The sequence below is a fragment of the Brachyhypopomus gauderio genome, chromosome 1 (genome assembly GCF_052324685.1).
Source record: "Brachyhypopomus gauderio isolate BG-103 chromosome 1, BGAUD_0.2, whole genome shotgun sequence".
NCBI lineage: Eukaryota > Metazoa > Chordata > Actinopteri > Gymnotiformes > Hypopomidae > Brachyhypopomus > Brachyhypopomus gauderio.
Window position 1 is genome coordinate 34,534,228 of NC_135211.1, and position 26,873 is coordinate 34,561,100.

Consider the following 26,873-nt stretch of genomic DNA (forward strand, 5'->3'; position numbering starts at 1 on the left):
GACGATGTGTTTTTAAGAAAATCGATTTTCTGAGTTTTAATTTTCACCACCGACGCTGCACTGTGGGCTCCCGTAGTTCAGTGAGTTTAGCACCTCCCACCCATCCACCCTCAACACACACACACACAAACACACACAAACTTGACGGCGGAGCTTGTGCCCAAGAAAAGAGCAACTAGCTCCGTGATATGGAGTTGGTTCGGTTTTCCGGCGTCAGACGTAGACCAAACAAGTCCTCTGTAAGGTGTGTTTGAAACCGATAGAGGGAGAGAGCGAAGAGTACTATTTGTTCAGTTGCGTTGTGAATAAAGTTTCCCTCCGCAGGATATTTTGGATTAAGCAGTTTCTGCCTCGGTTACCGAACCCGCTTCAATGGATTAAACTTTCGCGAGTGACCGTAGCGCGCGGCTCCGCACACCTCGGTGGAGGCAGGGTTGCCAGGTCCTACAAAAATATCCCGCACAAAGTCAGTGTAAAACCCGCCCTTCAGCAGCCTAAACTAGCCCAAAGACCAAAGTTGTCGACGGGGGGGGGGGGGGGGGGGGGGGGGGGTGTAAAATGGAGACAAATTAAGTATTATATCGCGATCCATTCTTAGTGTTGACTTGTAACTCCCACGGTAGCCCAACTCAAAAGTAGCCCAAAAAACCGCACCTCGCGACCCCAGAATTTTTACCCGCGGCTGGATTTACAAACAAGCCCAATTTGGCGTGAAAACGCGAACTTGGCAACTATGGTAGTATAAAGTATAAACTGTGGTAGTATAAAGAAACACCCCTCAAAAACAGTGGAAGGAACATTTACCTGACGAATTTTAATGTTACATTGCAGGCCCGTAGCCAGGGAGGATCGGAGGGTTCGTTCGATCCCCCCCCCCCCCCCCCCCCCCCGAACACACATGCCCCCTCAAGATAGATAGGCTATTCAACGAATGAATTGTTAGTCTCCGGTGGATATACAGACAAACAAATAAGGACAGCAACAACAGACTCACAACAAACTTATAACAGTGTTGCCAACTCTCACGCAATGAGCGTGAGACACTCGCATTTGACTGTCTTCACACGCCATACATCCGATTTCTCACGCTGAAAAAATCTAGTTTATTTATCTCCGATCTACATCTATGATTCAATGAGTTACTAGTTCGCTCTGGCGCCAACTACTGGCGATCGATCGCTTTAGACGCAACATAGAGGAAACATATAAGACATAACACCCCCCCCCCCCCCCCCCCCCCCCCCGCATCAAATCTCACTCCTAGTGATTTTGAAAAGTTGGCAACCATGCTTATAATGAATAAAATATGTGTAAATTAAAAGGTTTGAAGTGCGCTCGTGTATTTAGGGGGCACTGGAGTAGAGAGGCAAATGAAGCCCACTTTTGGGGGAAAAAGATCCCCCCCATCACAATGCTGGCTACGGGCCTGCATTGTGTTTTAGGTTTGAAAAGTGCTGGAATTTAGGCTAAAGTGAGGGCAGTCCTGTTCTTATTCAGAATGTAGACAGCGTGTCTGTCAGTACGCAACATGCAACAATTGTTAAATTGTATTTGTTTTCCATTTTATTAAAAAGGGCACCAAATTATTTATATCTATTTATTTTTTGAGGGTGTGTTTTATTTATTTATTTTAAGTTTGAGGTTGCATTGTGTCAGTGCTTAAACTATGTTGGAGAAAGCCTTCTAAAAGTTACTGAATGTTCTCACTTGTTTACAAATGTTTTTTGCTTGTTTCTGGTTGCACTTTAACCCCAAAGGGGAAATTTAAGTGAAAAATAAATTAAAACTTTTTTTAACCATTCCTTTATCATCTGTAGTTTTTTAGTAGAGGAAATAAATCTATTAAAATCGAAAATCGGATTAAAAAAAAATTAATCGAAGATTTTTTTGGAGGGCCATATCGCCCAGCTCTAGTACACAGTGATCAAATATAATATCTTTCAGATGTAATATCTTTGGCTTTTCAAAAGAGGTTGTTTTAGATTTAATAGAACAGGTAATAAACAGGCCAATAATGGGTAATAAAATGATGTGTAACAAATAAACAATCAACAAAGGTTGATTCATTTTCCTCTACTGAAAACAAACTTTTTTTTGCTTCAGTTTGATTATAGTCTCTGACACAGTAGACTGTGACCTTTTTCAAGACTGACTTAATCTCTTTGTACACAAGAACACTCCACAGATCATTTGCAGGTTTTCAATACCATCTTTTATTAAAAATCACATTAAAATAGTGAGCAAATATTTCTGCAACTTACAAAATACAAAGCAAAGGTTTTACTTTAATGTGCGTATGTACAAATATGACACAAATGACAAAAAAGAGGATCATTAAATATTAGAAGATGAAAAAAACTCAGACATGATTATGTTTGAATGAAATGGTTAAAAATCTTACAATAGTGAAATATGTAGAAATATACAAATTGTATCAAAACAACTATGAACTGCCATTTCTATTATTAAATATCTTTTAAATATTCCTTAAAATAATTCTTAACCAAATACATATCAATTCTGGTTGATTTTGAGTTCAAAAAGTGATGTTAATATCAGTTATTTTTTAGCATGCAAGAGATATAATAATCTGTTTAATGCATGAATTACAACATTATATGTTTAGACATATAAGAAGGCCATATAATACAAAATAACTTGAAAACTCCAAAAAAGCAAAAATTTACAAAACACCTTCAGTTCGACAACAGACATGCTATCAAGTAAGACACATTTGCAAGGCAAGATGTGTGATTAGACTAGAGAAAGGTTTGCTGTGTGTCTTTATCTAAGAGGTGTAACATATATATTAGCCCTGTGCTAACTGAGTTCCTCGATCACCTACCCAGCATGCATTTGGTGAACTGTGCACACTGCTTCTTAAGCATACAATCTTTCTGGCCAGAGCTTTTATTTTGCCAGAGGACAATCCCCAGCCTAATAACACTGGTACTCTTCCCAGATCTTCCCTCTGCAGATCTCAGAGTCAAAAATGAGGCCATGCAGGACAAGGGTGATGCAATAACTAATTATCAGGGTAATAATCTGCATCCCTCAGGACGCCCTTTTGATGTCTGAGGTTCTTGATGACTAATGGGACCCCTGTCTATCAGTACCAACTTTCTCTAGTTCCGTGGCTGAGAGTTGAACTCCTGGCAGATGTTGTGTATAATCTTAGGCACGTACTTGTAGAGGTTGTCGAATTCATCCACGAAGAAGGAATGATCTCGGTCCGGGTCAGTTGCTATGTACTCCAGCTCGTCCTGGGCGGCCCAGGCAATGCCGATTGAGTATGCAATCACACCTGGTTAATCAGAGAGTCAGAGAGCAGAGGATTAGCACTGGGAATTATCACATTTCTCTCTAGATATAAACAGCTGAAGATGACGTTCACATTACAAGTCAAGCTGCTGACATGTTCAATGCCTAAATTACAGAATACATCAGTATATCCTACTTAACTTTTTCAACTTCACACGAAACAATAATATTGACCCAGGGTGAATACATTTAAAACACACCAACATTATCAGCACCATGTTAAAAAATACACCTTCCCGTATGTATTCATAGCATACACGGACGTAATTTGGGGGGGGACATGTCCCCCCCCACTTTTTCAAAAGCCGGTTTTGGTCCCCCCCAGTTTTTACGGTTAAAACCAAATATTTAAATAGCGACGAATCCATGTCCCCCCCACTTTTGAAATCAAAATTACGTCCGTGATAGCATATAAGCAAGAACAATTTTGGGTTTGAATCCCCCGAAGGTATTGAAGGCTGCCTTCAATAGTGTCCGCTGGCCCCACCTCCACTGGCCCCGCCTCCGATGGTCTCGCCTCCACTGATGCTTACCTTGGCGATGTACCGCGAGGGCGGGTGCGCGTACGTCGTCATAGGAGCGCCCGTCGGTGATGACGATCATGATCTTGCGCTTGTTGGGCTTGGACTTGCTGAAGAGCTGCTCGGCAACGTAGGTGATGGCGGCACCCGTGCTAGTGCCGCCACTCCAATAGCTGATGCGCTTGATCGCGTTCAGAACATCGGCCTTCGTGTCGTGCTGGCCAAAGGCGAACTCCAGTCTCTGCTCGTACGTGTACTGCACAGCGCCGACGCGCGTGTCCGTGTCGGAGATCTCGAACTCGCGCGTCACGTTGGCCACGAACTGCAGCACGGTACGGAAGTTGCCTGTGCCGACGCTGCTGGAGCCGTCAATGACGAAGGCGATGTCGTTGGCGTTCAGGCACGTCTTGCTGCACACCAGGCGGTCCGTGTCGCACACGCGCTTCACCAGCGGCTGCACGGCCTTGCGCAGCGCGAACCAGCTTGACACGGGCAGCGAGAAGAAGCCGCTGGTCCGACACACGGCCTGGAGAAAAGGACGAGACGTCACGAGAACATTACAGTCACTGGAGTTTCACGAACTGGAAAACACCTTATAATATCTTATAAAGCTCATTCAACCGCATGCATTACAATAAGGAATCATTAGGAAAACCTGCTCCAGATGATGAAAACCTGCAATTAATGTGATGGATATTTTATTTAACATTACAATGGTGTCAGAATTTCAGAAGTTACTGATTAAAATTGCAGACTTCAAGAGACAGGACAGTAATTTAGAAGTCGAATATGCAGTCATGTATTCAGGCAACCCAAACTATACGCAGATTACCTTGTCTATAAAGTTGGGCTCCACCACATTGTGTTTCTCATTATCATCTGGTCCCTCTATGGTCACAAAGAAAATGTTGATGCCTGACTCCCGCGCCAGTCGTGAGGCCTCCTCCACTTTGTCCGTGGGCCAGCCGTCCACCAAGATCACCGCCACGTTGGGCGCACCCCCTCGGTTGCCGTTGGCATCGCTGAAGTAGTGCTTGTTGATGTAGGAGAGGGCCTTCCCTAAACAGCCACAAGAGGGCAGCAAATGTAATGGTCAGAAAACATCTGCCTTATTTTTCTGAACACTCAAATGCCAGTGTCAGACGTGGCACTGTTTTTGTTTGCCCGCGTCTCTTCAGACCACTGCTAAAAGATTAACAGTTTAGAAACCAAATATGAGGAAGGCACCAATTCAGGCAAAGCATGTAATTTGTTTAAAAGGTCATATTCACATGCTTTATTCTAAACAAAAATCGTAAGTCCTAAAGAACCCTTTATTGATGTTGAAGGTGTGTTACCATGTTGTCAGTGAAGCTTGTGGGAGAAATATTTCTATTTGGCTGCATTCAGGAACCTTGCCCACAAAGAAACAGCCATTCTGTATTCCATGCATAAAACACCTGAGTGCTCGATCAGAATATCCATTACTGTGTGTTCTATATACAGGGAAAAGGAGGTTCCAGCTTCATATAAGGAATTAGCCATCAAATAACACTCAGACTAATAAGCATATGCTTATATTAAGCAGTGCGGCAGCCCTAGCATCTAAAACCCATTGCCAGATCCAACCCCCTTTGTGGATAAATCCTCAGGGGTTTGGATCACTTCAGTAAAACACTAGTGCAGGGCAGCTGCCCTGTAATTTCCCGCACCAGTTCCCACTTCACTTTTAGATTTAATTTCAGCTTTAGATTTAATTGCATGCGCAAGTATGGCAAAAGCCAGTGAAACCATGTGATAATTGGGGCCTTCTGTCCTTCACTGTAAAGCAAGTTGTTTTGCATGCTGGGAGAGGGCTGTCTCATCGAAGCTTCACTCGAACCGGGTGCTGCCCACACAGCTGCACAGCTTCGCGAAAGCGACACGAGTGTGAGATTTATCTTTGATTGTGACGCTCAGTGTTTGTTCTTATCAGTGTTTATTCTTATCAGTGTTTATTCTGGGAGCTCATCCATAATCTCAAAGGCATTGGGGAGATAGATTTAGAAGAAAAAGAGGGCTTGATCAATGATGAAAGCAAAGCGATTTGTCGAATGCCAGTCCTGTAGAGTGGTCAATCCACTCCAGCAATTCACTCACCCACATTTGAGAGCCCCCCCTTCTGGACAATCTTGTCGATGGCTGGTTTCAGGTCTTTGGAGGTGGAGAACTGGCGTAGGCCGAACTCAGTCACAGGGTCATCGCTTTAGTGGACATGAAAGGAAACAAGAATAAAAGCCACAGATGCCCTAAAGGACCTTTCATCATCTCCGGTACGTTTTCTCCAAGCAAACACTCTGGATCGTTGCCGGATAGGCGAAGCCAGGTACCCGTATTGGATGATGCCCATCATAGGGCCGGCCATTCCCACGTTGAGCGCCTGTGAAACCTCCATCAGGAAGTCTTTCTGGATCTTAAAGCGCCGCTTGCCGATGCTCCAGCTTCCGTCCATTAGGAAGGCGATGTCCACTTTGCAGTCTGCAAACAAGAGGCACATGCCGTCTGCGCTGAGAGATGCTTGCGTACGCTTATGCGGTGGAAAAACAGTGGATAAAGAGACAATAACCTACTTGGGTCTCCTTGAGACTCTGGAGCTCGCAGTAAGGAGTCTTGCTCATGTGTGCTCAAGCCTGATGAAGAGGAGGAAGAAGAAGGAGCATTGTTGATGTAGCATTTCTGTGATTGCACCAGTTCACTCATTTCAGTTCAGTAGGAGAGGCTTAACTTGGAACACGTTTTACTCCACCTAGAGTTCAACTTAGTTAACACTACGAAGCAAAACTGAAGTGAGCCGCCTCACCCGAGTCAAAAGGGTTCATTTTCGGCTTCCATGCATCCGACGGCTAACATCACAGTAACATCACTACACCAAACATCCAAGCAAGAGTAAGTGTATGCAGGGCGTGTGTGTGTGTGTTTGTGTGTGTGTGTATGTATAGGTTGACATACCCCATGAAGGCCTGTAAAATAAACTGCTAGATATAAAACATTGTGCAGTCTTTGGCCAAATTCAGTTTCTATTCTGTCAATGAGCTGAATGTCTCCACCCTTCAATGATACAGTACCTGCTGTCAAGAACACGGGAGTTCTTGCATATGGAATTTGGTTATGGTGCGTAAATATGGGTCTACAAAGGCCTTTTTCACTTATAGACCATAACTCATCCCTAAAATACAACAGGATTCACTTTGAACCCAGCAAGTGACTAAAGTAAAGAAGGCATCAAATTGAGAAGACTGCATTGCATGCTGGTTGGACAGAGCCGCATGTTTGTAGCACAGACCTACAGGATGGAACCGTATGTTGGTTGGACAGAACCGCCTGCTGATTGGATGGCACTGCAATGTCACTAGACAGAACTGAATGCCGGTTGCATGAGCAGAACCATCAGGACATGACCTTTGCGAGAGATCCTCCTCTTGTACCACGGTCGATGGACTCTGTATTGAGCTCATGCTACCTCCTAAAGACCTTTATCATTATATGTCATTACATGCAAGCTAGTTTCCAGTAGCCTGTTCCCACAGCTGCCTGCTCACTCAGTTAAGCAGTAATTTAATTACCTGCAAATTAACAGTTTGACAGAGTGATGAGTTTGGTTTGTATCCAGTCTCCTGCCAACTCTAGGATCTTACTCAGGTCCCTGCCTCTAGCGATACAGCTTGCCTAAATGAACTCTTTGACAGGTTTAAAACCTTTCCAGTGTTTTTTCTACAGTTAAATTACAAATTACATGTATTTGAATAAAATAAATATTTGTCTATTATAATTTTATTTTGATGCATATATTTGTATTGCATTCGATTTCTGCACATTTTTTGCAGTTGTTGGACAGAGCTTCACATTGTGCATCTGTGCTAATTGGTTTGGTCTCGTCTCACATCTCACAGATATCTCGAGAGCACTGTGACGTACCTCTGGAGTGTTCATTTTCAGGAAAGAGCTTGTGCCCACTGTCTCCCTCTGCCAGCCGAGGAGCTGAGAACGGGCGAGAAACAGGAAATGGATCAGTCGCAAAACCCAAGAAAATCTCCACCAACCACAGCACCTCCACCTACCACAGCGGCTCCACCTACCACAGCAGCTGGGTAGATTTTATTTACATCAGGATATGTGTGCGCACAAGAACAGCACCAGCATTCCATTTTCCAAAACCAGCAGCCGAGGCCGAACTTCTCTGCCCTGTAATTCTGAGTGACTAAAACGCCAAGGGGCCTTACGGATGCCATTTGGTGTCTTGTCCAAGGCCCTTGCATGGTTTCTCTAAACTCATGATTTGTAGATTGATTGGGAGTCCATGATGCTAAAAACAAATTTTAAGTCTTTCTGGGGAATCCATTACCATTCAGATCACAGTTCACATGGTTTAAGACTTTAGGAGAAGTTTAAATCTGTGTAGGCTAGACTTGTTATGCATCTGGATACCATAAAACAAACTTAAACATTTTGCTGCTCGTGTCCATAAAAGCTTGATGATCAAGCAATTGGCCCAATATAGTTGCATCAGTATCAATCAATCAAAGCAAGCCTTCAAAATGAATGTATACGCACAGATTTACATTACACGTTATCCCAGAGCATTTCCAGGACATTTCAGTATTCTTTTGGAGCAAAAACGAAGGGCCACTTACAGTACTGTCCAAAGTTATAAAACCGGCGCTCATATTCTGAAATATCTGGTCTTGGGTCTGCAGCTGCAAGGAAAGAGCCCAGAATTTCAGATGCAGTTAGGTCAGCCTGGTGCATTGTGGGAGAATGCACATATTGTCCATGTCTGTGATTGGTGATGTTAAGAAAAGTCAACCAATCAACCGATGACTTTCTGGACAATAAAAACAACCCATACAGCTTAGAGCTCAGAACCACCATGCATACACTAAGTCATATGGATAGTATTGCCATGGGTATATTAAAACAGCTTGAAGATTACTGACATGACATTATTATTATACCTGTGGCATGAAGTTCATAGGGCGCAGCTGGCAAACGAGCAACAGTTAGCAAAGCTACGTTTGCTGCATAAGTATGGACCAAGCACGACAGAAATGACATATGATTTGCATACTGGTTCAACACATTACCGGTTAGCACATTTAGGTTTTATTTCCCCCATCTTCTCTCTCTGCAGACTACGTGTGAAACTTTGGAGGTCTTACCTGTGGAATCGCCAGTGTCTACATCCGTCCATGTGTAGCCTGAGTCTAGCTCAGGGTTAGTGATATCTGAACACAGAGGAGTAGCGTCATGACTTCTTTTGGGATTAAGGTGGGTCAGTGCCAGGGTTTGGAAGTTTATCATGACTGAGTACTTGTGACTGAATGACATTTATAGATGGATTATATAAAATAAAGGTGAAATTCTTAATGTGCCACACCATGGGAGATACCTGTGGGGGTCCTGGGCAGAGAAGACCAGTCAGGTCGTGCATAGGATGAGTGTAGCCAGTCCCTCCTAGCAAAAGCTAAGTATGGAGATTACAACGTGTCAGCCCCAGAGACTTTACGAGTCATCTCTGGTAAGGCCTTGCATTTTAATGAAGAACACTCCATTAGATGCAATACCTCAATTACGATTATATAAGAAAGATGTCAACACTCCATGTCAAACATGTACGACATGTATAACTGTGGTTTGATTTGTTTATTTGGCCTAATTCCAAGCAATTTTAGTAAACATCCATAATAAATCCAATCCTTGCTCACACATGTCTGAACTCTAATTTTAATTCAGATTTGTGACTCCAAGATGGACACAGGTCTGGTTTCACTGCCAATTATGTGTGTAAACTAGAGCTGTCAATCGGAAGAAAAAAAATTTACTAATTAATCGCACGTTTTGCTGTGCTTAATCACATTTTTTCACTATTTCACAATAATCACTATTTAGTAATAGTTAATTAAATGTAAGATAAAAGAATCAATATAAGATCAAAACAATGTAATTATATTCATATTCAAATATTTTTGTTTAATTGAATCTTTTAACACAGATTATCTCTTGTGAACTATGTGCTAGTTGAATTTCAGACAAAGTCAACATCAACAGTGCAAAATTTAAAGAACAAGAAAAGATTCTTGAATGTTTTTCACTAAACCATAACAATTCAGCTTAGTTCTCCTTTACATTCAGCCAGTTACTGAGACAGACCGGCTTATTAACATTATCATGGGACTAAGCAGCTCTATTCTTTTGAATGATGTGGCCTGAAAGTGAAAACAACCGTCCACAGGAAGTAAACGCCCCGTGGTTAATTTAACTTTATTTAACCAGGAAGGTCCCATTGAGATTAATCGCGATATATATATTTTTAATGTGTTAATTGTAGGGATTAATTTTAAATACTTAACACATTAAAAATATATATATTGCGATTATTTTTGACACCACTAGTGTAAACTTCAATGTTCCGTTATTAGGACGATGTCTACATCAGAATCAGAATTAAGTACCATTGTCACGTTGAGGACCCCGGCCCCTCCCTTTTGGGCGTGTGTAAACGTTGTCCACGTGCTCTGTCTGCGTTTTCGGAACTCCGTGGTGACAGCTTTGTTGTGTGAATAATGTGTCTCACCTGTGAATCGTCTCGTAATCACATGGGGCTAATGTGGTCTGTCTATTTAATGTGCGCTCGCGCAGTGTCCTGTGCTCGTCGTTGTCTAAAGTCTACACGTCTCAGTGTGTGTGTATACGTGTTCCGTGTGCGCTATTGCGCAATTTCTATTTAAATAAAAGTGACGTCAAGTCTAAAGGAGGATTCAGTGTCTCATCCTTCGCCACGACCCCATCGTCACATAACGACGAGCCGTGTGAGACACCATGCCGGGCTATGCCACCCGACCGAAGAGGGGCAATCGAGCCAGCAAGCGGCGCCATCGCGCCTCTTCTCCTGGCCAGCGCTGCCAAGCCACCGCCAACCCCGAGCTCATGGAGCAGGACCCGCTATGCGCCTATATGCTGCGCATGGCTCGGGAATCCTCCGTCCCCGAGATAGCGGACAACTTCCTCGAGCAGGCACGGCGGATATGGCGAGAGCGACACCCCTCTCCTTCCCGCGAACCCTCGCCTCTGAGGATGGGGGCGTTCGTGCTTGGCTCGACGGAGAGCACTCCAGAGAGCGAGTTTGGGGAGGAGGATTCGCCAAGCGAGGAGGAGGAGGAAGAGGACTATCCTCCGTCTCTAGGCGAAGCCTCCACCGTCGACTACGGTGGGGAGGGGGAGGAAGCCTACCCTCCGTCGCTAGACGATGTCTCCACCGTCGACTACGGTGAAGAGGAGGAGGAGGAGTCAGAGGAAGAGGACTACCTCCCTCCGCCCGTAGTTCCCTCTCCCCCCGTCGAGGAGGGCGAGGAAGAGGGCGAGGAGCAAGAGTGTGACGAGGAGGAGTACCCCTCCCCGTCGGACTGCTCCGCATGCCCCGAGGAAGACGGTGGGGAGGAGGAGGAGAATGGGGAGTACCCTCCGTCCGAGGGCTCCTACACGGAGGAGGAGGAGAGCCCTTCCCCCTCGGAACTGTCCGCCGGGACGGCGAAGAGGAGGAGGAGTCCAGAGGCGGGTTCATCCCCCGAGCTCTCCCCAGCCAGCGACATGGACTGTTCCCGGGGTGGCAGCTCGGAGCAGCCCATGAGCTGGAGCCGTGGCAGTGTTGAGGTGATGGAAGCGGAGGAGGCCACTCCCACTGCCAGGTCCGGAGGGAGATCCACGGGCGAGGAGGGTTTCCCGTACGGCCCACCGAGGGTTGGGACCAACCGCGCTGCACCTGCCGCGTCGGCCAACCGCGCTGCACCTGCCACGTCGGCCAACCGCGCTGCGCCCGGTGGAGGGTTTGCAGCAAGGGCAGGAGGAGCACCGCCCACCGCAGCGCCTGCAGCACCAGTGGCTCCCGATCTCACTCCCCTCATCGCTATCCTTCTGGCGCGCAGCCTGGCGCCTGTTTCATGTGTGTGTGTGCCTGTGTTCGTCAGTCTTCCCGTCTGTATTCCTAACCCATTTTTCCCATTCGTTCCTCTATGTGTCAATGTGCCTGTGTGCGTGTTTGTGAATGTCCCGTGTAACGTGTCTAACGTCTTTTCCCCTATGTTCCCAGGGAGGGTATTCTAGGCGGTCCGTGGCGGACGCTTCCCCGAGGGCAGTCACCTCCCAGACGCAGGACTGAGCGCGTCGGATCCGCCCATCGTCGTGGGTTCGGGGCACTCGGTCCTGTTGGCACCCCGGGACGGGTAGTGCCCTTGGAGGGGGCGTCTGTCACGTTGAGGACCCCGGCCCCTCCCTTTTGGGCGTGTGTAAACGTTGTCCACGTGCTCTGTCTGCGTTTTCGGAACTCCGTGGTGACAGCTTTGTTGTGTGAATAATGTGTCTCACCTGTGAATCGTCTCGTAATCACATGGGGCTAATGTGGTCTGTCTATTTAATGTGCGCTCGCGCAGTGTCCTGTGCTCGTCGTTGTCTAAAGTCTACACGTCTCAGTGTGTGTGTATACGTGTTCCGTGTGCGCTATTGCGCAATTTCTATTTAAATAAAAGTGACGTCAAGTCTAAAGGAGGATTCAGTGTCTCATCCTTCGCCACGACCCCATCGTCACAACCATATGTATCAGAAGTAAAAGATGCTCCAGGTGTAAAAGCTAGAATTAGATTAAACTTAAACAGAATATAAGAACAGATATACTACCTATTTAAACTACTAGTACTTTTAAGGAAAGTGCAAAGGAAGTCCAGTTATTCTTTCATTACAAAAACCATGACCTGACAAATTTCACAAAAGAAAACCCAAATACAACAGTGAGTCCAGGCTGTGTCCAACTACTCAGCACCCAACCCATCCTGTCATCCCAAAGCAACAAGGCAAGAAAAACCCAAACTAATCCTGCCACGCCCTCTCCATGGCCCAGGAAGGCGGAGGGGCTGAAACAACAGCATCTGTGCTGTCCTGTCGACCCACGATTGTGATGACTATGCAGGCCTGCCCCCCTGGCCCGGGATCAGATGGGGGAAGCCGCGTGGGAGCGGGGCAGGCCAGCGAGGGTCCACAAAGAGCCGCGCTCAACACTGCAAACCGCAAGTCTCCCATGCATTACTGAGCGTCCTTCCTGGCGCCATCCCAAAGCCTCGCCCCCCCACCTGACTGGGCTTAACGAGACACATAGCGTGCCCCTTTGCCGTGAAGGGTGCCAAAGTTCAAGCCGCAACGGCCCGATGATGCTAAAAGACAGCAGGTTTGGCGTATGCATCACTCAAATCCTCCGAACACGACATCATCTAAAGGCGTCCTCGAAAACACCCCGGCTTACGTGGTTTGAAAAAGCCACTGGGTTGCTGGTCCGCTTCCCTGTCTTCTCGGTTACACCACCACTTCTAAAATGGGCTGCCGAGACTTCTCGGCATTGGAGGTCGGAGTTCACTTCGCTGTCTAAGCAACTACCTTGATTCATGTACTGTGGCTGCAGAGATGGGCAAGATCCAGCCCACATTTCTTTAAGTTCTTAAAGCTTGTGGAGCCCTTCCAGATGCTTCGATGTAAAACACCGCACGCAACATAATTTAACACCTGACTCAAAAGATCACAGATTGAACACTTCTAATTCAAATGGACACCCCAAGTCCTACCACAAAATGTTCATTTTCACAACTTTCACTACACAACTACACAGAGATGAAGAAATCCATCCTTGTTATGTGGTAGTACTTTTACTACATTAATACTACTTTAAAAGTCATTTTTAGGAGTAGTTCAATTGAAATTTAGTTTAGCCATATGTTAAAAGCATATTATTGAACTGATAATGGCATCTGTATAATAATTGTCCAGAAATCATCTGTAGCAATGCTGACTCCACAGTACATTAAGCGGAATACTGATTTTAAATCTGTATGCATCCAAACATATCCATCACCCAAAAATGATAGATAATGAAAAAGGACAGCTATGAAATAAGCAGTCAGCATGAAAAAGTTTACCATTTAATAAAGAGTATCCGTTGACGCAGTTTTGGCTAGTGAGTTGCCAGGATCCCTGTCCAGTACAAACTCACAGAGAGAAAATTCAGTGCAAACTCCTTTGAAAATTGTTTCAACTGGGACATTTTAACAACCCTGTTGTTACTGCCTGTGTTTATATGGTTTAAACCAGTGGTTCTCAAACTTTTTACACAAAGTACCACCAACTGTCAAACGAAAAACCTCCACGTACCACCACCCCCCCCCCCCCCCCCCCCCCCCCCCAAAAAAATAAAAAATAAAAAGCTGTTTGGCGAGTTTAAGTTGTTGACGGGGGGTTAGCGAACGTAAATTGTTACCGGGAGGATGTAAAATGGACACAAGATAAGTATTATATCGCGGTGGTTGGTGCCAGAGCGAACTAGTAACTCATTGAATCATAGATGTGGATCAGAGGTAAATAAACTAGATTTTTTTTGTCGGCGTGAGAAATCGGATGTGTGGCGTGTGAAGACGGTCAAATGCGTGTGTCTCACGCTCAATGCGTGAAAGTTGGCAACCCTGCTCATTACACACATATGTTATAATGTAGTTCTCCTGTAGTTCGTGTTGGTAGGGGTTTACAGCACAAAAAGTCTTCGTGCGACATGCCCTCATACTCCTATCGCACGGAAACGAGAAAGTTGGCTAAATCTGCGACATCTATGGATTCATCTAACTGCAGTGAGAAGCATTTACTCATTTTAATTCTCTCGGTCAATGTTTGTCTGACGTTGTTCGCCATTTCATCAATTCTGCGAGTGACTGTGTCGTTTGAAAGATGCACCAGATCGAGCTGTTTAGCGACATTTTCTCCGCAAATAATACGAGTCATCCCTTTTAGTTTCTGAATTTCAGGACTTGTCATAATTCTGTTTTAATTTAAAAAATGTGTTGTGTAAAAAAAAAAAAAAAAAAAAAAAAAAAAACTCAAAGCATCTTTTATTTTCCGAGCTCATCTGGCGTACCACCGCGGGGTGCTCTGCGTACCACCAGTGGTACGCGTACCACAGTTTGAGAACCACTGGTTTAAACAATAGCATTATTTCTTAGATAACCATGAAAGCTGGCACGTGTTCTGTTTGATACATGGTCTCTGCACGCTAGCATGCGGAAACACGCGGGGCTGAAAATACTTACTAGGGTCGGAGTGGCCCACGTGCTGGTTCCTCTCAGGCTGGGCTCGACTGAAAGCTGCAGGGACCACATGAAGCAGATGGGGGCAGAATGAAGAGAGGGAAGGGAACAGGAGGGGGAGAAGAAAGAGATTCAAGGCCGTGCAGCAGCTGTTTGGTTTGAGGGCGAGGGCGATGAAGGCCCAGAAGGATCTGACTAGCAGACATGCAGAGAGACACTCAGCAGTGTCTTAAGTGCTGTAAGCATTCCTCTGTGTTTTCACTCACTGTGTCTTAAAACAGAAAATGAAAAGAGGAGAACTTCAGACAGGCATTCAAGGCCGGTTCTGACGGTTTGACGAAGAGGAGGGCAGCGGGATAGATGATAAAGGAACTGAGGAAGAGCCTCAGAAGAATATTCTGGAGGATTCTAGAAGTTTCTAGAAGACTCTAGTCACAATTCCTAAGCCAATTTTGTTACCTTATTTGTCATTTAGCCAAATCAGTCAAGTTCAGAATGTGACTGACTTAAGATACCCGTCAGTCAACATACTTACTACTTGGAACGGACTCATTAAGTGGGTTGTAGGACACGAATACAGAACAGATATGGTCCAGGATCATAACACAGGCCATTCTCAGCTACAAGCACGCAGATTTAACTACTGCACCTGCTCCTTCACACCCGGTTTAATTCATGTAATATGTTTTAAAGAGTCACGGAGCCCAAACAAAACCATGTCTCTCTAGGACAGGTGTCTGACATACTTGGGCTGTAGCATCTAGCTGAACTGCATGTCAGTTCCTGACCTGATGCAGACGGGGGTGATGGCGGCCTCCTGATTGCGGTGCCTGCTTCCGGCCTGCGTACCCCTATAAACAAGGCCACAACAGGTAAAGTTAAGAATGACAGTGGCAATAGGTCCTATTGCTGTTAAATGGCAATGATGATGCGAATTATTAAACAGGAGAAACTTTTAGGGTCGCATTTACAACACATTCCAACACGTTAAAGAGCCCAATGAAAAAGAAATGGAAGAACCAACTATGATTGAAATTACTCCAATGTAACAAATCAAAGAGCAAAATATAGTATACATGGAAAAAATGCATCATTATTAATGGACTTATTAATGATGATTATTATTATGTTTGCTTGATTTGAAGGTAAGAAATAAATCTGCTCAAAGGTGGGTGGTGTTTCATGGATTTGTATATCCTGCAGCTCCATGGGTGTGTTGGACTAGTGTGGAAACATTTTTTTTTTTATAAACATGAGGTTTTGGAGCCTTCACACAAGAAACAGTGTGGTACTTGAGGGAAAGGGAAAGACACACAAAAAAATAAACGAAGGTGTGTGAGGTGGAAGGCGGCTCCAGATTCGCAGATCCCTGAATGGACGACTGGTCCAAACCACACAACTGTTTATATGTAATATGCAGTGGAATGGACACATTATCACTAGCATGAGTGAGACACTGAGGATGATGATGGTTTGGTTTTGAGTGCTTCAACATGTATGCCAGCAGTGCTATTAGTAAATCAAAATGCCTCGAGAGCCACTGCAAGTCTTACCTTTCACATACTGGTAGCTACTTTTGCACTTTTTTGATGAACCATTTCTTTGAAGAAATGGTTCAGTCAAAAATGTTACCATCATTATGCAAATAAGAGCATGCAAATTGGTGACCGCTAATGATCATTTATCATTAGCCATGTTGACGTATTTACTATAGGTTTTCAAGACATCGGCCACTTTCAGGAAAATTGAGGAATGTGGTTTACCTGGGTTGATGCGGGACGGGAATCTACCGGCAAAGGCAGGGCCACCCCTGAACACTTTGGAGAAACGCAGCATTCAGTGTTTACAGATGGCAGCACAACTGGACAGCACAACCGGGCAGACACTCGCTGCACGCATCACCGCAAAACACCACAGAGTCACGTACCTTGAGGAAGCACCTTCCCTTGGCGATTCTGTGACTGACCTACATCCAACATTGGGACAAAATGCATCGAGTCGTTTAACGTGTAGTGGGGCAATATTGGAGTTAACTTCTGAACCTTTCTTAACTCTAAACCGTCCATGCAATTTATAAATGTGTAGCTTCTCCTGACGCTCACGGTAATAAAATATAAAGCAAAATATCCCAGTATCACCAAAAGTCATTCATGAAAATAGATGAGAGTAAAAAGTGACTACAACACTATTTCAGAATTTACAATTTTACTTTACAAGTAAACGTCCTTTGCTTTTGTGAGAGCAGTTGATTCCTGGCATGCGTGCACAAGGAACTCCAAAGCCCAGAAGACAGAGTGACCAGACAGCGACTGATAGAAGGTTCCGGAAATATGCTATTAAATCTCTCCACCATGCCTATTGGACTTACGTGCGCTAGCTGCTGCAGCCATGGAGGCAAAGTATGGGTGACTGCTGCCTGGATCAGAGAGAGAGGGGGACACTTTAGAGGCAGCTAAAGAGTCAGAGACAGAAAGACTGAGAGACACTAACCTCCTTTTTGGACTTTAGAATCAAATAAAAAGAAAGGAAGTCTTAATCCAGTCCCCTTAAAAATATCATCCAAATTGTTTGGGTATGCATCACTGCTAAAGAGCATCCATGCATCTCATACCTTTCGCCACACAGTCATCATTTATGTAGGTTCGAACTGGGGAACAGGCATACTGTACCTGGCTATGAATGGATCTGTGATTGTTATTACTCATAGAGACGAGCAAAACTAATGAAGTTCACATGAATAATAACAATTCACCACTATACGAATGACCCATCCATTTGAGAAAAGTCCATAAGGCTCCAGATTTTGTATGTGCAACCTGGACGTCTGAGCACGATTGTGTGTGTGTACACAAATGTGTGTGTGTCTGTGTGTCTGTGTGTGTGTCTGTGTTCATGCATGTCACAGAGAGAGACAGACAAGTGCACCTGCATCTCTGACTTTATGAACGGCGGCCCTTGGCTTGGCTGTGGTTGTGGTGGGCGTGGTTGGGGGTGTGGTCGTGGTCGTGGTCGTGGTTGCGGTGGTGGTGGTGGTGGTGGTCGTGGTTGGCTCCGGGGTGGTTGTTGTGGTTGGATCAGTGACAGCCATGGTTGGCAATATAGTGGAGGCTGGCAGGGTCTTGGCTTCCTTCTGACCTTAAGGGAGACAGATGGGTGGGGTGGAAAAAAACAGCTTTTACAGTAAGAGCAGTGTTTAACAGCATTCCAGCACTACGGGGCCAAGACAGAAATGTGTAGAAGAGATTAAACATTGGATGGCGTGTAACTTTCTAGCACTAAATCCCGATAAAACAGAATTAATAATAGTTGGGTCTAGGGCTGCGAGAGACAAGATACATAATGTAGCATTGAATCTACATTCTTTTACTATAACCCCCAGCGCAGAGGTAAAGAACTTGGGCGTCACAATAGACCCAGATCTCTCGTTCGATACACATATTAATAATATAACTAGGGTAGCGTTCTTTCACTTGCGCAACATTGCCAAAATTAGAAACATATTAAATACTAGTGATGCAGAAAAACTAATCCATGCATTCATATCCTCTCGTTTAGACTATTGCAATAGTCTCTTAGCTGGATGTTCTGGTAAATCGATAAACAAACTCCAGCTGGTTCAGAACGCAGCAGCACGAGTTTTAACAAAAACTAAAAAGTTTGATCACATTAGTCCCGTACTATCGTCATTACACTGGCTGCCAATTAGATTCCGTATTGACTATAAAATACTTTTATTAACATATAAAACGCTGCATGGCTTAGCTCCAGACTATCTTAGTGAACTTATTGAACAATATAACCCAGCGCGTTCACTTCGCTCACAGGACGCAGGGTTATTAACTGTTCCTAGGATCAAAAAGATCACAGCAGGTGGAAGAGCCTTTTCTTCTAAAGCTCCACAATTGTGGAATAATCTTCCTGCCTCTATTCGGGACTCAGACACAGTCTCAATGTTTAAAACTCGATTAAAGACTCATCTGTTTAGTTTGGCCTTTGATTAATTTGTTACATATTTACTACATCTCGTATCTTTTCTCCAAGGTTCACCTGGAGAGTAACACTGCAGTCGGAGCCTACAATACCAGCATCGCTGCTCCGACATGGAATGAAAGCCTGGCGTTCATCAACAGACATTTACAGTGACAATATCAAAACCCAGAACTTTCATTTTTACCTTTACTTAGTCTGATTGTGTGATTTGTGTGTGACTTGTGTATTTGTCTGTATTTTGCGTAATTTGTGTGTTAACGGGCCGCCCAATGGAGGATGGGTTCCCTTTTGAGTCTTGGTTCTCCCGAGGTTTCTTCCTATTCCCCACCATCTAGGGAGTTTTTCCTCGCCACTGTCGCCTTGGCTTGCTCATTAGGGATCTGGACCCATAGTATTGTTAAAACTTTTAAATCCTGTAAAGCGCTTTGTGACAACATGTGTTGTGAAAAGCGCGATACAAATAAACTTTGAAACTTTGACAGCCTGAGGCAAAGATTCATCAGCTTCAACACAGTCGCCACAACTTTCTCCTTCAGCAACACGCAGCCGCCTGTTTTGGCATCTCCTAGAACACTGCACTGCATGACTCTCTGGTGTAAATATTGACCATTGCCCTACAACACTGCACTGCATGACTCTCTGGTGTAAATATTGACCATTGCCCTACAACACTACACTGCATGACTCTCTGGTGTAAATATTGACCATTGCCCTACAACACTGCACTGCATGACTCTCTGGTGTAAATATTGACCATTGCCCTACAACACTACACTGCATGACTCTCTGGTGTAAATATTGACCATTGCCCTACAACACTACACTGCATGACTCTCTGGTGTAAATATTGACCATTGCCCTACAACACTGCACTGCATGACTCTCTGGTGTAAATATTGACCATTGCCCTACAACACTGCACTGCATGACTCTCTGGTGTAAATATTGACCATTGCCCTACAACACTACACTGCATGACTCTCTGGTGTAAAAGTTTAACATTGTCCCCGGTGTACTCCTGTGTACACTGTAGTTGCTTTTCACAAAGGGTTTTTAATTTCCACAAACTCACACTAAAGCCTTCAGGCTTACAATGATGTGTAGCATCTTAAAACGTAAGGCAGATGTAGTCAATCTGCATTTAAATCATGCAATGAAAACTACTTATTACATACTACAGTCATTGAATGTTTTTACGCCTGTTTTACATGGATTACCGTTGAATCCATGCGCACATCATTGTGTGAGCTGAAACAAAGCCCCCTCACCTGTCTTCACTGTGGTGGGTTTGGACGGAGCGTAGTCCAACGTAGACGGGTAGAGGACACCTTTCTTTGGTTTGCCCACTGAAACAGGACCAGAACCATGTGAAAACCCACTTACAGTTTGGCGAGAAAGTTCAGACCGAGCAGAGAGGGGGAGCCGTCAGGCCAACCTTCCTCAGCCGTCTGCTCTTAAATCAAAAGAAACGTTACCGGAGACTGTGAAAGACTCCCTCCAGTTGGGGAGGGACAGAGATCGGACACCACTGGCCAAGCTGCCCTTATATTCTGCCTGTCCAGCCATCTTCTTCACGATCACCTTCCCCCCTCCATTAGAAATTACCCCACTGTAGAGTAACAGTCAAAGAAGAAGTCTCATTTCCCATGCAGGAATACTAAATTTACTCATCGTTGGCTAATGAAATGGTTTAGATTGTTGAGAGTGAATCTAATATGGAAAAAAATATATTATTCCAACAAAATAAAACATGGAAAGGCTAATTTTACTCCGAATAGCCAGACGTCTTAGATACCTTCCTTTTAATCTATGACAGCACAGCAGTATACGTAATCAAAAGTAGAACGTATGTTAGGTTGGCCGACATGGCTCACTTGTGGATGGCAGCATTGCAGATGCTGGATATGGAGGCGAAGACCCCCGTCCCGTACACCCTCTGCTTGGTCTCCCGGCAACTGGCAGGACACTTAACAATGAACTCGGGATAGCTGACCTTCCCTGCCCGCAGGTCACACTCTATATCTGGCACAACTGAGAAGCACAGACAAAGCGGTGACATATCGCTTATGTCGTAAAAATTAATGTAGTACATAAACGTCTGACCAAGGTGTGACGTGGTCGTTTGTACCCTGTTTTGTCTTCTTGCTCTTTCCATTGGGTTTAGCTTCACTGCGACAAATGAGAAGGAACGCTAAAGAAGGGATTAAATGCACAAAAGTACAAAAACCATTAATAAAACCGCCAGTGTCACCACTGCATTAGAACAAAGCAGGTACAAGAACATCTGTTAGTGCTGAATGCCTCTATGTTTTACTGTCATATTTGAGCATATGTGTGTGTATATACACTCAGCTCTTCCTTTGCTATTGCGCAAAGCGTTAATCCCTTAGCTAAACCATTGCACAGACACACGAGTGGAAATTCAAAAACAAAGACCCTACCAACACAGATGGTGATGACAGGTGCCCTGATCATCATGAAGAAGGAGCAGAGAAGATGGAGGGTTCTGTAACTTGTTTTCTAGCTAATACCTGGAAGAAAAGTAGGGTTGGTTACTGCCATTGACACACACTAATGTATCTGAAAAGATCAAAGCAAATATAAACACATTATTTGCATTAAATTCAATACCAGAAAGAACAAGTCATCGTATAGCAGTTACTTATAACAATATGACAATCCATTACAAACATTAAACTTAAAGAGTGGTCTCTCTTGTATAAGCTATACAATATTCAGCTTTTGTATATTTGTATATGTTATTTTCCCCAGTGTAACTCCTCACCGCAAAAAAACCTACAGAATGTTAGAATGTAAACAACTTATATAAATACACAGACACACGCACAAGTGTATATGGAGCTCTACAGAACTGTTGTCATCGCTGGTAACCAAAAATGGCTTTAGACAAATGCCTTTGTTTTTTTTAACACACCCAAGCCTTACATAATCTGGCTAAGCTTGAATAATTTTGCCTCACTTATCTCAAGAATTTTTGATATCTCTTATATACTCAATGCAAGATTAACCTGATAAAACAACAGAATATGTTTTTTGTGCCCATATTTACTAAGGATGATAGTTATCTTTGAAAAGAAAACAAGGTGTTGGCATACAAGCCCTGAAATTAGGGCCATGCAATCTCGGTTATGAGAGGTATGCTTGTGGACCCATCACTTGCAGGCCGCTTGAGATGGTCTCGGTCGGGCCATCCAACGGTCAGGTATGATTAAGGTGGTGACCGTGCAAGCCGATGGTGACCCTGACCACCGGTGGGAGGCGCGAGGGGGGCGAGCTACTGAGGTTGGACCTACTAATATGTAGGAAGTTTGGTGCGTGGTGCACAAACAGTTATAGAGAACGAGATCTGCTGTGGGCTCGATAATCCACAAAATACACTAACAAAGCCATATTCAGTATTCTACAAAGAAGCCATTTTCAGTACTCTCCATAGAAACCATATTCAGAACTCTCCAAAGAAATCATATTCAGAACTCTCTAAAAGAAGCCATATTCAGTACTCACTGGGGCTGAAGCTGCTTCGAAGTGGTACTGAAAACTGAACATTTTCAAGCCAATTGCAACTGATTAATTCTTTGAGTTCTGAAAGTGGTCGCAATGAAACATGAGTAGTACTGAATATTTTGGCACCCAAGGAATTATAGACAACCACAGAAAAAAGGATTCCATGTCACTGAAGCAATGCACCAAAGTTATTTCAAATAATTAGTGATGAATCGTTTGTGGCAAATTGTGTTAAATGTGAGTATGTAAGTGAGTGAGGTCCTTGAGCTGCTTTTACAGATAGAGAGAAAAAAACATATAAAGCCCATCTTACATCACTCTGCAGTCTCCCTGTCAGTCATAAAGAAAAGAACAGAGAGAGAAAGAGAGAGAGAGAAAAAAAAACATGCCGAGACATATGCATGCCTTATTGAAGACATTTCTGCTGCATGATAGCATTAAGACAGGCCAGTATGTTGTGGCAAAAAGTAAGCATTTGAACCATGTGCCAAACCCCTGTCATTACCCCCATCATGAAAACCCCACTGGGTGTTCACCTATCCTGGGTTCCCCTCCAAGTACAGCTCGGAGCCTGACACTAAGAAAAGGCGGGTGGGGTAGGGGTGTGGGGTTCCTTCCCTCACTGGGGGGCAGAATATGATAATAATTATACATTACAGCAAGTGATACCTAAATGTCACTGTGTGGTGAGATGTAAGATGTGTTCTTTCAAAACTACAACTTCCTAAGTCTTCTGAGAAACAACAGATAATCTTTTACACACACTGAAGCTGTGACATTCACATTTATGATAACAACTCCCACCATTAAACATTAACCCTCCCTTTATGTTCAAGGCTCTGCCAGAAGAGTCTTCAATTAGTCTCTTAATTGAAACTTAATAATAAGCTTAAGAATGGATCTAATTTCATTATAATCCTGGTTGGGTTTTTCTCTTTCTAAACACTCAAGGGCTGCATACCATTGCCCAGAGAACATGGAAGAAACATTTCCACTGTTTTTAATCGTACCCAACAGCGCTCTGCACTGAAAGGTGTCCACACTCGTGTACAGGGCAAAGCCGTGTTCCGGTTAGGGGGGGAAAAGGATGTTATCTTGTTTAGTAACAAAGGAGAATGGCATGTGAAGAGTGTTGGTTTACAGGAGGTGTGAAAACGAGTGGTTGCACCTGTCCATCAATCATGCAACATTCATCCGGTCTTTTGAGCACATGGGTGCACAGAGATACACAATGGACACTGACTGATGCAGGCCTAAGGATTTACTTCCAGAGCGTGAATTTGTCTAACAGCAATGGAAAGATAACAGAATCTGATATGGTTGTCTAAAGTCCCCATGTGTGAGATATGATTTGTACATCTGACTCAGGAACTAAGTCAAGGTATATTTTCATGCTTCGTTGGTTGCTAACTCCACAACTAAAGGTCAGTTCTGCTGTTGCTTTGAGGTAGTACCGAATAGAGTGATCTGTCTGATTTCAAACACATTTCAAAAACAACAAATGGAGAAGTAAGACTATTGGGACAGTTGCTTTGGGATATACAGATCTCCATTATCATCATACGCTGACTACATCACCACAGACAGGCTTTTAATGATCAGAGACAGGATGCGTTTGTGTAGAGTTTAAGATGACTATTGAACAATTTCATTTAAACTCTGAGCATCTTCATACCATTGTTTTCAAAATTTTTCTGGTTTAATATGAACATTTTGGGGCTTCTGAACAAAATGTTAAGTAAATCTAAAATTTAAAAAGTTCTCAAGGACCTACACCCCAAGAAAGATAAACTGAAAATTATATCACAGTACAAACTGTGATATCGTCTGTTTAGTGCAAAAGTTTAAAATATTCCAAAGAAGCATCCATAATCCACAACTTGAAATGCACGTTGTCCAGGTTAGGATTCAATCACTCACAGAACCTTAAGCTGAATATTAATTGTGATTAAAGTCCCAATCAGTGATTGCCAAAATGACAGCACATCTCTAGACTGAACTTTTATATAACTATGTAAAGTTTTACTCTGACAAGTTTTTTTAAATTTGATTTAATATTTTTTTGTGTTATCATCATTTGTTTTGCTTGCTACCAGGTCTGGTTGGGGGACACAGATCAATTAAGGCAAGAAGAGTTAAGATCTCCTATATATCTGCACAATGTTTAGATTTGATGTAATTAAGTAGGTACTTTTTCAATGGATTTCTTTCAGTCCTTTATTATTGTGAGTTGTTTGTATCTGCTTATTTATTTACCTAGAACCTTGTTTTAGATTTAGGAACCGTTTTGGTAAGTAAAGCAGGACAGTCTGTTTAACAGGATTAAATACCTCCCAGTGTGACGTTAGGGAAAGTTTCCACACATAACATCCATTTTGTAAACAGTATCTCTTCTGGTAAACACTTCACAACAGAGAGCTCTAATATCTGCAAACAAGAGAAGATGAAACGGCAAAGAACAAACATGTTTCTGCAGGGCTATTTTTCCTTTGCTTTCTTTCTTTTTGTTGACGACTAGCTTAACTCTTGGCACTGACGGGTAATACAAGTCTCGTCAGGTCCCCCTCCAGACACAGCTGACTGATGCTGAGGGCGACGAGGACGCGCAGGCTGCACGCGCTCTGAAAGCGGCAGGCGGTTTACTGACATGCGTTTTGGTTTGAGTTGGAAACAAAACATTCAGTCGTATAATATGTTATTATAAGACTTTCGGCATCAAATCAATAATGTGATGTGTCAGTAAATCTAAATACAACGATGAAGTATGTCGAAACAACAATTCTGCAAAAGCAAACGTTGCGGTGAAATCGAGTAGTAGAAAATGCTTCAGGCGAGTGGTTCAAGTCCATACTAGCAGCCTAATAGCACGGCGGGCTGCAGAGATCAAAAATTCCCAATGAGAGTATGTTGCCTTAACTAAGGTATAGAGAATATGTTTCAAAAGCTAACCAATGTGCAATAAAATATAGGTATTTGTATGCTTAAATTAAGTAACAATAACAACAAACAGATTTTAGAAACAGGTCTGTGTTTTGCCACCATACCACGAGGGAAACATGTGAAAACACTGCATAAGCAAACAGCTCATTAAGAGTTTAAAAATATGAAATGGGTCAAAATTTAAGCGCTATGAACAAAGTTACTGTAGCCTATATTGAAATCACGGACTGCGTCACGGGAGGATTTTAAGGTGGGAAATCAAGGTAAACCTACCTTTGGAGGTGATGAGAATCCAACACAAAATAATTAGGAGCATTAAAATCTCACAGGTAAAACACTCCCAGAGGCATGACCCTGGAGCCACTGACGTCGGCGCAGCACGCTTCTGCTTATCCTGTGTGGAGCTGTCGCGTTCACTTTCAGCATTCCGCGTGTGTATGCGCGCGGAGGTGGTGGTGGACAGCTCATTAAAGGGAGAACTCAGTGAGAGTTTACTCCCCCTCTCCACGTCCCACCCTCAGCATAGACACTTATACCAGCAAGGCTGTACACAACTACAAAGACAAATATCTGTCTCTCTTATCTGTCTTACTGTAAGAATTGTAGTTTGACTATCTGTCTGTCTGTCTGTCTGTCTGTCCATTTATTTATTTATTTATTTATCTATCTACATGGTCAAATGTCAAACTTGTTATCCAATCCACTCAAAGGTTTAACAGAAATGTATTATTTGGAGCACTTGAAGCATACAGCTCAACTGATTGTTTGTCTAACTTGATTTTTACCAGTGAGCAGAGGAGACACTACTCCCGGGAGGTTCAAAGAGTCATATGTAGGTGTGTAAAAATGACAGAAAGCCATTGTTTGGTCTTCTCTCCTTATTCTCCTCTGACAGCTCTGCGCCAAAGAGAAGAGTTGCTGTGTAGCCCTGAGTATCATCACCATCTGTAACACTGAGTATCATCACCATCTGTAACACTGAGTATCATCACCATCTATAACACTGAGGATCATCACCATCTGTAACACTGAGGATCATCACCATCTGTAACACTGAGGATCATCACCATCTATAACACTGAGGATCATCACCATCTGTAACACTGAGGATCATCACCATCTGTAACACTGAGTATCATCACCATCTATAACACTGAGGATCATCACCATCTGTAACACTGAGGATCATCACCATCTGTAACACTGAGGATCATCACCATCTATAACACTGAGGATCATCACCATCTGTAACACTGAGGATCATCACCATCTGTAACACTGAGGATCATCACCATCTGTAACACTGAGGATCATCACCATCTATAACACTGAGGATCATCACCATCTGTAACACTGAGGATCATCACCATCTGTAACACTGAGGATCATCACCATCTATAACACTGAGGATCATCACCATCTGTAACACTGAGGATCATCACCATCTGTA

General features: G+C 43.7%; 1 protein-coding gene across 10 annotated transcripts; it reads right to left on the bottom strand.

Annotated features, from left to right (window-relative positions):
- Positions 1-2,189: 2,189 nt before the first annotated feature.
- On the bottom strand, positions 2,190-25,871 carry vit (vitrin). 10 transcript variants are annotated; one of them, XM_077011306.1, is made up of 22 exons: positions 25,697-25,871; positions 21,400-21,489; positions 21,087-21,149; positions 20,833-20,989; positions 20,434-20,567; positions 20,227-20,304; positions 17,894-18,103; positions 17,337-17,384; positions 16,896-16,934; positions 16,732-16,785; positions 15,757-15,819; positions 14,972-15,025; positions 9,235-9,321; positions 9,017-9,082; positions 8,492-8,554; positions 7,776-7,838; positions 6,431-6,490; positions 6,191-6,338; positions 5,961-6,064; positions 4,675-4,901; positions 3,855-4,368; positions 2,190-3,304 (listed from the first exon to the last, which is right to left on the bottom strand). In XM_077011306.1, the coding sequence occupies exons 2-22, from the start codon at positions 21,434-21,436 to the stop codon at positions 3,126-3,128; spliced, it is 2,448 nt and encodes an 815-aa protein (XP_076867421.1). In that variant the 5' UTR covers positions 21,437-21,489; positions 25,697-25,871; the 3' UTR covers positions 2,190-3,125. The 10 variants fall into 10 exon arrangements, with proteins under 10 accessions (XP_076867421.1, XP_076867430.1, XP_076867449.1 ...); XM_077011315.1 differs by having other exon boundaries at positions 9,247-9,321; positions 25,697-25,870; XM_077011334.1 differs by lacking the exon at positions 14,972-15,025 and having other exon boundaries at positions 9,247-9,321.
- Between the last annotated feature and the right edge of the window lie 1,002 nt (positions 25,872-26,873).